This window comes from Sinocyclocheilus anshuiensis, unplaced genomic scaffold (assembly GCF_001515605.1).
Source record: "Sinocyclocheilus anshuiensis isolate Anshui unplaced genomic scaffold, SAMN03320099.WGS_v1.1 scaffold2020, whole genome shotgun sequence".
NCBI lineage: Eukaryota > Metazoa > Chordata > Actinopteri > Cypriniformes > Cyprinidae > Sinocyclocheilus > Sinocyclocheilus anshuiensis.
In genome coordinates this window covers 139448-152658 of record NW_015557276.1, presented here as the reverse complement: position 1 = coordinate 152658, position 13211 = coordinate 139448, and the positions used below count along the sequence as shown (strand labels likewise).

At 33.0% G+C, this 13211-nt stretch overlaps 1 protein-coding gene across 1 annotated transcript in view; it reads left to right on the top strand.

Moving 5' to 3' along the window:
- Window positions 1-12405, top strand: part of armh3 (armadillo like helical domain containing 3) — a 26350-nt gene extending 13945 nt beyond the window's left edge. The window contains exons 15-26 of the mRNA XM_016474485.1: window positions 1475-1576; window positions 2093-2151; window positions 2240-2305; window positions 2610-2679; window positions 2768-2828; window positions 2918-3006; window positions 4233-4315; window positions 4410-4536; window positions 4626-4701; window positions 5316-5394; window positions 8778-8894; window positions 10443-12405. Coding sequence (XP_016329971.1) covers window positions 1475-1576; window positions 2093-2151; window positions 2240-2305; window positions 2610-2679; window positions 2768-2828; window positions 2918-3006; window positions 4233-4315; window positions 4410-4536; window positions 4626-4701; window positions 5316-5394; window positions 8778-8894; window positions 10443-10535 — 1022 coding nt within the window. The 3' untranslated portion in view covers window positions 10536-12405. The remainder of the gene's footprint in view (window positions 1-1474; window positions 1577-2092; window positions 2152-2239; window positions 2306-2609; window positions 2680-2767; window positions 2829-2917; window positions 3007-4232; window positions 4316-4409; window positions 4537-4625; window positions 4702-5315; window positions 5395-8777; window positions 8895-10442) is intronic.
- The last annotated feature ends 806 nt before the right edge of the window (window positions 12406-13211 follow it).

Sequence of the window (13211 nt, the reverse complement as noted above, 5' to 3'; positions counted from 1 at the left end):
TTGTACCGTGAAACCGGTATAATTTTGAAAAATACCGTGATATAAATTTTTGGTCATACCGCCCAGCACTAAAACAATATATAATTTTCTAATTATCATTGTAATTTAACAATAACTAAGGTTTTAATAATTGTTATGATTTAACAGTAACTAACATTTTAATAATCATTAAAATGTAACAAAAACTATAATGTTCTAACAATCATCCTAATTTAACAAAAACTAACATTTTAATAATTGTTCTAATTTAACAATAACTATAATTTTTTAATATTCGTTCTAATTTAAATTTTAACAAAAACTATAATGTTCTAACAATCGTACTAATTTAACAAAACTGTAACGTTTTAATAATCGTTAAAATAAAAAATCTATAATTTTCTAATCATTCTAATTTAGCTCTCCAAGAGCGCGCTGAACTCGTTCAGTCTTCTTCTCTCAGTAGAGTAGTCAGGAGCAGAACGATGTGATCGCTCAGCTCCGAAGCGAAAAGCTGAATATGCGCTGCATCTGCTGCCTACTTATACTCACGCTGTGATCAGCGGCAGCTGGATGCAATAATCGCATGCCAATGTGCATTGGCTCGTTTAGTTTACACTCGAAGTAGATTGATTTGTCTCTCTAAGCGAGATCCCAATTCGTCGGTCATCCGACGTGACGTCGAGAGTGACCGACTGAAAGGGAACTATAATGTTCTAACAATCATCCTAATTTAACAATAATTGTAACGTTTTAATAATCGTTAAAATTTAACAAAAACTAATGTTCTAACAATCGTCCTAATTTAACATAAACTATAACATTTTAATAATCATTGTAATTTAGCAATAACTGTAACGTTTTAATTGTTCTGATTTAACAGTAACTAACATTTTAATAATCATTAAAATGTAACAAAAACTATAATGTTCTAATATTCATCCTAATTTAACAAAAAATAACATTTTAATAATCATTCTAATTTAACAATATCTATAGTTTTTTTAATATTCGTTCTAATTTAACAATAACTATAATGTTTTAATAATAGTTCTAATTGTATAAGAATGGCAACATCCACACCACTGCTATAATGATAATGACGCAGAGGAACAATGTCATTGGAATCTCTTTCAGAAAGGATTTTTATTCCCAGCTGATAAACAATAGAACATTGACAGCCAATCAGAATCCACCCGACTTTACAGATCGTGAGCATTTACAGCGGCAGACGACGAAACGGAGTGGCAGCAAGCGTGGATGCTAAAATCATTATAGTTATCATTCTTACTATGAATGGAGCTTTACCTTGTGCTGTGTATCAATCCTAAACAGTATGCAAGATTATAGTACTTTAAAAAAAAACATATTACTCTTAAGTGTGGACTTTCTCAATACGAAGTATATACTTTTAATGTGTAGTATAGGTACGCAAAATTGGGGCGAATGATCATTCTCAGAAATGATTCACCATTCTTTCATTCTGTCCTTGCAGTGATGAATAATCCTGAGCTTCCTCTGGACCCAAACTTGCAGACGAGTAATCTTCTTATAACCTTCCTCAAATATTCCTCCATCGTAATGCAGGACACCAAAGGCAAGATATCACTGTTTGTCTAGTCTGTGCTGTCCAAAACCTAGTGAGCTTCCTTGCTGTCTACAGCCTAACGTACAAACTCAGAGTTTGTTGTTAGCATGTCGCTAAGCTAACAACATGATAAAAGCATGAAGGACACACATTTTAGCTAAAATAGTCAATTTTTAATCAGATTAAACTAAACAGTACTTGGTGTTTGAGGTATTATAGTTATTATCGGCATTTTTCCCGCTTCGTCCACCATTTTGGATTTTTGCGTTTGTTGCAATGCATTATGGGATTGTGTTCTTTACAAAGGATACATGCACTCTTTAATTTTTGCAAAAGATGTTTAATAGAAGGCAGCATAACCTAATCTATATTTTGGAAAAGCTTTTGTGCCGAAGCGCTTCGTGCCTTAAAATGCTGCCTAAGTAGGGAGCTCACTAGAATTTGGAACGGAGCCATTTATTTCTCTTAGTTTTAAGCCAGTCTTTTGTGCACATCTTACAATAGATTTCCTCTGTGTGTTTTCAGATGAACACAGACTCAACAGTGCCAGGCTGTGCCTCATCATTCTGACCTGCATAGCCGAGGTAATGCATTGTGGGTAATTACAATTTTTTTTTTCCTGTGAGTTCGTTCACTCTTTGACCGTTTGTGCTCTCGCTGTCTGTTTAACAGGACCAGTACGCCGACGCCTTTCTCCACGATGATAACATGAACTTCAGGGTCAACTTGCACAGAATGGTAAGCGTCTCTGCTCGGGTCTCAGTTGTCTGTAAATGGCAGAATCCAAATGAAGACGATGTTTCTGGCATACAAAGCAGCAAGTTGCCTGGCTGCATGATACAGCTGATCCATTACGAAATGGGACGTCCCAGACGTTACCTGCTGCTGCTGCGGTAAATCCAGTTATCTAGCCTCCGTCTCTCCACGTGAAAGCAGGATCATTTGTGTTCTGACTGAAATCAACCTTAGCCGGTCTCTAAGGGATAGTTCAGTGTAGCTTTTGAGTGAAGTAATTTCTCTTACTGACACTCCTGTATTTCAGCCCATGAGACATCGAAAGAAAGCCGCGGATAAGAGCATCCCCTCTCGGCCTTTAGTTTGTGCAGTTCTGGGTGAGTTTTGTGTTCAGAATGAGGGATTCATCGTGTGAATGGCTCTATCATTTTGTGAGCGTTTATGTGAGTTTTTTTGTCTTTGCAGATCTGATGGTTGAGTTTATCATTACTCATATGATGAAGGAGTTTCCTATGGATCTCTACGTGTGAGTTTCCTTTTAATATGCTGTTTTAGATACTGCGATGCTTAGATAAATGTGGATATGGTGAGAATTAATTAAGTGATTTATTTTAGGCGCTGCGTTCAGATAATTCACAAACTGATCTGCTACCAGAAGAAGTGCAGAATTAGGATGCACTACACGTGGAGAGAGCTCTGGTCAGGTATGATGGTTACGGTGTGTGTCTGAGTAAAACACAGCCATGCACTCTGTGTCATTCTGTTTTGGTTTGCTATTTTGCTTTAGTTTTGCATATAGTAAATATATAATGTATATAGTAATATGTAGTTTTACACTTATTGTTGTTGCTCTTTTGTTGGTTTGATTGCTTCTATTGTCCTCTTTTTTTAAGTTGCTTTGATAAAAACATCTGCTAAATGACTAAATGTAAATGTAGTTGTTGTTTTTTTCGTAACTTTTTTGATTCATTTTTGTTTTTTTGTTCTTTTTTGATTATTTATTTTTATTCACTTTTTTATTTTTGTTTTGTTTTTCTTCTTCGCTTTTGTTTTTATTTTTTTTTTCATTTGTGTTTTTGTTTTGTTTTTGTTCTTGATTTTATTTATTTTTTGTTTATTTTATTTTTTCTTTGCTTTTTTAACTCACTGTTTTTTATTTAGTTTCTTTTTTGTTTTTGTTTTTTTTTCCTCCTTGGCATTTGGTTTTGTTTTTGTTCTTTTTTAGTTTTTTCCTTTGCTTTTGTTTTAGTTTTTTGTTCTTTGTTTTTTTTTTGTTCTTGTTATTATTATTATTTTTTTTACAATTATTTTTATTCACTTTTGGTTTTGATTTCTTTTCTTTTGTTTTTTCCTTTGCTTTTTTTTTAGTTTTTTGTTCTTTTGTTTTTGATTTATTTTTGTTTATTGTATTTTTTGTTTTTCTTTGATTTGTTTTTTTTTTTAGTTTTTCTGTTTATTATTCACTTTTGTTTTTTATTTCTTTTTCTGTTTCTTTTGCTTTAGTTTTTTTTTTTTTTCGTTTTTTTGTTGTTTTTTTGTTTTGTTTTTGTACTTTCTATGTATTTAGGTTAATATAACTTTCTTATATAAATATAAAATACTTTATATAAATATAAATACATTCTATTTATTTACATAAATATAATTAAATAAATAAATAGAAAGTACAACAACAAATCAAAAGCAAATGAAAAACAAAAAATGTTCTTTTATTTTCTTTTTTACTTTGTGTATGTTTTTTTTTTCTTCTTTTTTTTCGGAGTTTTTTTTATTTCTAACCATAAAAAATGCAACTCTGTTTGCCTATATCTCTCTGCAACCCCTGATAATGGATCTGATAATGTTGTGTGGAGTCACAGGTCAAAACAGTGATTATTTTCGTGTGAACAAAGCTGTTTCATCAGATGGCTGTATTGATTGTGTTTTCCAGCTCTCATTAACCTTCTGAAGTTCCTGCTGTCTAATGAGACCATCCTTCTGGCGAAGCACAATATCTTCCAGCTGGCTCTTCAGGTAAATCACACTCGCTGCGAGCGGCGGTCTGTCATGTTTTTAAGTACTGATTGGGCATTTCTCACCTTACTTGACATGTTTTTGTCTGCTTTAGGTGGTGAACCTCTTTAACATGTTCATCACGTATGGAGACACGTTTCTGCCCACGCCCAGCAGTTACGACGAGCTCTATTATGAGATTATACGCATGCATCAGGTGTTTGAGAACCTCTACTGCATGGGTAAGTCAGCTGGGCTCAGTCCTGCTGCGTACATGTTTATTTTCATCCATCATCACTAAAGCACTGACCTGATCTTCATGACGCCGCAGTGCTGCGAGTCTCGACCAACGCAGGCCAGTGGAAGGAGCCTGCTAGTAAAGTTACTCACGCTCTCGTCAACGTCAGGTCAGAATGCTCACGTTTACCTTCATTCTAGATTACTTTCACTATAAACAATGAGAGGATTTATTGCATTCTTTGTTTAAATGATCAGTTTTAAAAATCTTACTTTAAAATACTTTAAAGGGGTCATATGGTCTATATATATAATGTACTTTTATTTGCATGCAAGTTATGTTGTAAAGATGGGTGAAATCGTGGAGGGTCGTAATCAGTTTAGTTGAAGTCAATCACTAACACTGGATAGCTTTGGTAAAATTAGTATTTTAGTCTTTATTTTGGTTTGTGTGTGAGGGAATGGTGAATTAATTATTGATTTTAGAGTCTGAGGTAATGTGGACACGTTCTCTGGGCTTTCAGAGATGTCACCATGTGTTTGTGCCGCACAAAAGAAGTCGAGTGCTGTTTTTTTTGAAGCATGCATAATGCAGAGCATTACAGCAGAATATTTATAAGACCACACCTTTGACAGTTCTCTGTAACGTTACCTTTTATTCACACACAGATGTGTGATCTGTGTCATAGGACCTCTAGTGTGGGGCTTCTGGGCTGTTTTCAGTGCAGGTCGCATGCTGAAGCTTTTGAAATATATCTCATTTTGCCTCTTTCTGTAATTTCAGAGCAATTATTAACCACTTCAACCCTAAGATTGAGTCATACGCTGCTGTGAACCACATCTCACAGCTCTCAGAAGATCAGGTAACTGAATACTTCACATCAGGTGGACTGTTTTCACAGTCATTTTGATGCCTTAAGATCAAGCAGACTTTAATGAGATCTTAATGGGTTTCTGCAAAGAACATTAACTTTTAGCCTTATTGTAATATATTGTAATTTATGTATAATATAATATATAATATAAACACTACCGTTCAAAGTTTGAAGTCAGTTTTTTAAAGAAAGAAATACTTAAGGATGCATTAAATTTATGAAAAGTGACAGTAAAGACATTTATATTGTAACAAAATATTTCTATTTTTTCTTTTCAATCCTGATTAAAATGTATCACCGTTTCCACAAAAATATGAAGCAGCTCAACTGTTTTCAACATTGATAATAATCAGAAATGTTTCTTGAGCAGCAAATCGGTATATGAGAATGATTTCTGAAGATCATGTGACACTGAAGACTGGAGTAATGATGCTGAAAATACAGCTTTGAACATATATTTAATATATTTAAATTATTTATAATATATATATATATATGTGTGTGTGTTTTTAATAAGTTAAAATAATTTAAAAACTGTAGATATTGTTTAATTAATAATATATAACATTATTGTAATAATATGAATGGATGATAATTATTAATATATTAATAAAACATTCATATTTAATAGTTTGTATCCAAGTACACCAAAAGGTATATTGAAATGAGAGAATTGGTTTGGAAGCTGAATAAGCAAAGACTATGTATATGTGTGTGGATGAGAAGCAGCTGATTGGGACGGTCACAGGTGTTGCTTAATTAGCCTTTGATCTGTAGGGTAATGATGCTGTGTGCTGGAAGTGAGGTCAGTTTTACAGAGGGTTACTCCAGCTGTCGCTCGCAGTCCCGAACTCTCGTCTCTTTCATCTCGCTTTGCCAGATGCTCCCGCATGCCCTCTAACACACCTCTGTCCAGCCGCTCTGGCTCTCTTAGTTTAGTTTAAGTTTGGGGATTTGTGGTCCATCAGCCCGTTTCATGCCCTGGAGTGTCCCAGTCAAACTCCAGACCCGTCCGATGTAAAATGACTGCTCACAGTGTGACCTCAAACAGCTTGTAGTTTTGGGAACGCTATTTTGAAATTATATCTTTCCGTGATTGACACAGGAAACAGTTTTGATTTGTCTCTCATATGTGACCCTGGAGCACAAAACCAGTCATAAGGGTCAATTTTTCAAAATTGAGATTTATACATCATCTGAAAGCTGAATAAATAAGCTTTCCATTGTTGTATGGTTTGTTATGATAGGACAATATTTGGCCGAGATACAACTATTTGAAAATCTGGAATCTGAGGGTGCAAAAAAAATCAAAATATTGAGAAAATCATCTTTAAAGTTGTCCAAATGAAGTTCTTAGCAATGCATATTACTAATCAAAAATTAAGTTTTAATATATTTATGGTAGGAAATTTACAAAATATCTTCATGGAACATGATCTTTACTTAATATCCTAATGATTTTTGGCATAAAAGAAAAATCAATCATTTTGACCCATACAATGTATTTTTGGCTATTGCTACAAATATACCCCAGTGACTTAAATGCTACCAAAATATTTTTTTCAAGGTGAAATGACAGAAAATATTATTATTATATAAATACTATAATTTGAAAAACATCATTACATTCTACTAAAAATATTTAAAATATAAAAACCCTTACATTTAATTAAAATTATTTTATTTATTTTTTTAATCCAGGTTTATTAAAATAAAAAAAGTATCAAAATAATCGACCAAAATATTTTTCCAATGTAAAATGACAGTAAATATTATTTCATATATTATTTGAATAATATTACTTTCAAAAATATAATTACATTCTAATAAAATATTTATTAAAGGAGTAATGTAGTAAAATACCATTACATTTAATGAAAATTATTTTATTAAATATTATTAACTTTATTTAAAAAAAATTATAAAAGACCTACCAAAAGAAAGTATAAAAATATTTGTTCAAGGTAAAATGACGAAAAGTATTATTTAAATATTATTGTTTATAAAACATCATTACATTTTAATAAACTATTTATAGAAATGCAGTAAAATATCGTTAGGTTTAATTAAAATTATTATAGATTTAATTAAATTATAAAAATGCTACCAAAATATTTTTTCAAGGTAAAATTACAGAAAATATTAGTAATTAAATATTATTTTAAACATACAAGTACATGACAGTTTAATTCAATTGATTTTATTTTAAAAATGTGTTTTAGCATTTTTTTTTGAAAGAAAGGACAATATAAATTCCCTGTAACATTTGTAATGTAAATACATTTTAATGATTTTAAAGGTCAACATTTTGAGACTCTAAAATACAAATGATAAAACAACAAGAACGTTAATAAAGAGACAAACAGCTCTAGATACAGTTTTTGTTGTTGTCGTTTTGTCCATTTCCAGCTGCCAACTTCCAACTACTTGTATACCAACTACAAGGAAGCAAATATTACATGTTCGATATTATAAGATGAGTGTAAAGTTCTCAAACTACTACTGATCTTGCTTGGTCAGCTGATAAACAGGATAAACAGAGAGCTTGTGCCAACTGCAGGGGTTCATGGCTGTATCAGCAGTCATGTGATCACTCCACTAGCTTTTTATCTAAAGTGTGTTCCTGTAGTTCAGTTAGACATTAAAGGGATAATTCACCCAAAAATGAAAATTCTGTCATTAATTACTCACCCTCGTGTTGTTCGAAACCCGTAAGACCTCCGTTCATCTTCGGAACACAATTTAAGATATTTTTGATTAAATCTGAGGACTCTCTGACCCTCCCATAGACAGCAAGGCAACTACCACGTTCAAGGTCCAAAAAAGTACCAAGATGATCGACAAAGTAGTCCGTGTGACTTGTGGATGCGCGTTCACGACAGTACCATGACTCGAGCGTGTGGCGGTGATGACGTCATTACGCCGGATCTGGGTCAGCGCCAGTAATTAATGACAGAATTTTCCACAGCGGCCTAGCGTGAGGGGAAGCCCCGGCTTAGCGTGCGCTGAGGCCGGGCTAGAGTGAGCTGAGGCAGTGGGATCGAGAACGGCGCGCCTGGCGGATGCGATGAATGAGCGGCAACCAGATGTGACGGACCCCGGGCTGGATTCCGCTTCGTCCACGGTGAAAGTCTTTGCAACTTTACAGATCTTCTTTATGCACCAAGAGCTTGTAACACTCCAAAGAGAAAGGAAAAATTGAAATCGCATCATATGACCCCTTTAACCACATGTCTATGGACCATTATAATAAAACAGATAATATGCCAGAGTCCTTCACTGTAAGTGGATTTGTGTCCATGCAGTGTTGAGTTGGACCTGGGAGATTTCTTGTAGTTGTGTCGCGGTTTATGTCGTTTTCTCATCTGTAGGTGCTGGAGGTGGTGCGCTCAAACTACGACACGCTAACCTTGAAGCTGCAGGACGGTCTGGATCAGTTTGAGCGTTACTCCGAGCAGCCCAGAGAGGCCGGCTTTTTCAAGGAGCTGGTAAGCTTTTGAGTTTGCTTAGCGAGCTGCTTCCTTCCTTTGGCTACATTAACTTTGGGTTGCATGCTACAGAATACAACAAAAAGTTCACAGAAATCACAGAATGCAGTCGTAACAATTATATTTACAGTACAAAGAAGAATATCACAAAATGTGGTGGTTGGCAAAATCAGCGTCTGTCACCTCACTGTATACTTCATCTCCAGAGCTGCTCTGAGAGGCACTTCACCATTACATTTGCTCTCCGCTACAACCCGCCAAAATAAAAGTTTGGTTTAATGTGAACCAGAAATTATGGCAGAAATATGTTACTATTGTAGAGTAGAATGTACTTCTCAAAGTAATAATAATTAGTACAATAATAATATAGTTTAATAAATCATTATTTTTAAAGAATATTGCATAATATTGCACACATTTTAATCCTTTTTTTTTTCACGCGTAAACCTTCATTATGCAGCATTTTTTTGCCAAAAAATTTTCAAAATTGTCAAAATTTCATTTTACAAGATTCGTTAAATTGATAGTTTTTATTCATTCATTCAATCATAAAACACAGAATCCAGAAAAAATAAAACCGACAACACAGAATTTCTGGAAAAAATAAAACATTCAAACAGGAAAAAAATCAATTCAAACAATTCTATTGTTAAAATTTTAATGAACTATTAATTATTATTATGGTTAGACATCCTTTTTAATTAAAATTATCGAAACAAATTCTGGAAAAACTAATAAGGAAAACACTGAAATTGGAGAAAAATAAAACTGATTTCATAGAGCCCTATTTATGTTGTGGAATATTCGAAGAATATATTTGGAAAAGTGAGACATGCGCCTAAAAAATTAAATAACATTTAGTTAATAATAGATACCTGTTAGTTCTATGACCTTGCATGAAAATTATATGATCATATTTCTTGTCTATTTAAATTATTGGTTTAATATTAGTGCTGTCAAACGATTAATCGCATCCAAAATAAAAGTTTTTGTTTACATAATATATGTGTGTGTATACTGTGTATATTTATTATGTATATATAAATACACACACATTTAGTATATATTTTGAAAATATTTACGTCTATATTTATTTTCATATAATTTATATTTAAAAAAATATATTTAATATATAAACAACATATTCTTCTAAAATATGTACATGTATGTGTGTGTATTTATATATACATAATAAATATATATAGAACACACACATATATTATGTAAACAAAAACTTTTATTTTGGATGTGATTAATCGTGATTAATCGTTTGATAACACTAATTAATATATATTGTTGTTTCATGATATGCAAATACATCAGACAAATTCAACAATCTAAATACTGTCTGTTTATTGTATTGTATTGTATTGTAAAGCCAAATATCTTGGTATCATCCCAACTCTTCTTTTCCTGAGCTCAGTCCCTCTGCCCTGAGGAACTCCTTCAATTTCAATGTGAAGTGAATTTATGGCCAGCTTCACACACTTCTCCGTTCATGATGGCGGCTGTCAGGAAATGAGTTAGTTTTTTGTGTTGTGTTTGCAGGTTCGCTCCATCAGTCTGAACGTGAGGAAGAACGTGTCTCTGAGTACCATGAGTCAGGACGTCCTGCTGAAGGAGTTCTCCTCGATATCCTGAAACAGCGGGCCTTTGACCTTCATACTGACACATCTGAGGCGTCTCCACGTTACACCAGACCATCTAGAACCGGACAGGACTGGATTTGATCTTCAGGCTGTATACTGAAGCAGTGTGTGCGTTTGGTTGCACTCAGAACTGACTCGTATTGGCTTCACAAAGCCATCAGCCCAACTTTGCACAATGCGATTTTTGATTCTGACTACACGGTATTTTTGGTTCTTGATTTTATTTATTTTTTCTCCTTTTATTGGCGGTCCAGTGCTGTTTCTGTTGATTCTAGTGCGTATTCTTCATTGCCTTAGTACCATAACGGATGAAAACCAATGTGCTCACACAGAATTACCGCTGATTTTCAGTTCTTTTATACATTCAGAGTGAATGCAAACAAAATATCCTATTTGCATGAACCTGAAAAAGAAATGTCCGGGTCACAATTCACCATATATTCGAAAGAAAGAAAATTATAATTTGCATTAATCAAATGAAGCCATTAAGATTTACACTCTGACATATTTTCATGACAAACACATTTTCTCCAAATTCGCATTATTGTAATGCAAAAAAAAAAAAAAGACAAGATTCTCATTAGCATAATGCGGCAAAAAAAAATCTCATTCTCATTACCGTGATACGCTGATGATCATTTTACGTTTTTTAATTAAAAACTTCATAAATTCAGTTTAACACATACTACCATAATGCATACTTACAATTTTAAATATGTTTAATATATTACGGTAATGAGAATTTGTGAAATTTGCTTAATTTACTTCTTATTACCTTAATGCGCCAAAAACTCATTCTCATTACGGTAATACAGTAATAATATATTTTCTGTCATTTTTTATTAAAATCAGCATTTACATACAATTTTGAATATTATATACATTATTGAATGTTATGGTAATGATAATTTGGGTGTAAAATTATATCACAATGCAAGCAAATATTAATATTCCTAAAACAGGTTTCATTTTCATGATATTTCAGCACATTTCCTCTCAAATTCTTAGAGGAATGTTTAAAAAATCATTCTCATTGTACCATAAAACAGTAAAGATAATTATCCTGTCCTTTTTTATTAAAAACATAATTCCAGTGTAACACATAACACTATAATGCATAATTCAAATTGTACTTTGGAATTTAAATTACATATATTTATTACGGTAATGAGAACTTGAGGAGAGAATTGCATTTTCTTGTCATTAAAAAAGGGATAGGCTTCATGTTTAAGCAAAATATAATTTCTTATTTCTTTAGCTTTTTAAATGTGACCTGAACATTTCTTGTCGGTTTTCATGAGATTCACCCTTGGGTATAAGTGCATTCATTTGTAAAAAATCTGACGGTCTCTTCATTTTCTTCGCTCTCAGTATTTCCCAGTATTGCAAGACGTTTCAGTGTGGTATCATGAACCGATATGAAGCTGCAGTGTAAAAAAGAAACAGTTCAAACAATGTATTAATTTGACACAGCACTGAAGAGAACCCGCTGTCTGTGTTGGTCTGAATTTAGAGCATTATAGAATCCAAACCACTTCTACTACTAATTAGTCCAATTTAAACCAACACCTGGAGGATAACTGAATAAAACACATTTCAAAGAAATTCTTTGTAAATTCTTTCTGGGTTTGGTTCTAAATGAGTATTTGGCTTTCAATGCCTTAGTATTCTTATTTATGGGTGTTTGTTTCCTTATTAAATCTTATTTTATACAACATACACTATGATGGCCAGTGTCTTGGTTTGTGTTACAGACTTAATGTTAACCCTATAATCTCATAGCAATGCTCTGGCATCTCGGTAGTGACTTTTGCCATGAACAGTTGTTGTCGTCTTCTAATAAAAATCTGGTTTAACTTTTTATCATCGACTATTTTTACTTCTAAAAAAAAGCAGTTAATAAGTTAAACTTGCATTAAGGGGACCGGCCAAGTTGGAGACGTGTGGCAGAGAGATAAGAGAGCTTTTAATTTCCCCTTCAGAAGGGCATATGCTATATAAAGATAACATTATCTGCTTAAATGCAAGTTGTGGCGACTATATGGACAAATGTATCGAGACATGTCTTAATTATTGAATCTATGTGTTTCAATCAGACTCATAATCGCAGGTATATAAAATCAAGCAACTAGCAATGCAGTCTGCATTTACAAACATGTGAATAAAATGGGTTATTTTGAAGAGCCCAGTCTAATACAGTGATAGAATGTTTCACAGTTCATGAAATTTAATCCCTGCTAGATATTCAACGGGCAAATGTATGGAGCTTATAATATGACAAAACGAATTGAATTTGTATTGTGTAAATTTGAATTATTGACAAGTGTCATTTAACAAAACTGAATATTATGTGACATTTAACATAGTTCTGAATTGTTTTTTTTTTTAAACTTGAATATTAAACATTTGAAATTTAACACAACTGAATATTTTTATGACATCGACCCGCCTTCCGATCGCTGAGTTTCCACACATTCAGAATGGTTTCATTTTTCATTTGTATTTTGGTGTGTTTAGTTATTCTGCATGGATCCGTGTATGCATTCCTTTGGCGTCTCCCTGTGGTCTTGTTTGGTATGGCAGGTTGACTTGTGCTCATTTGTTAAAGTTACTGTATAATTGAGGTTTATGTACTTTTAAGTTGTTAAGAATGTCTGCAGTAGAAATT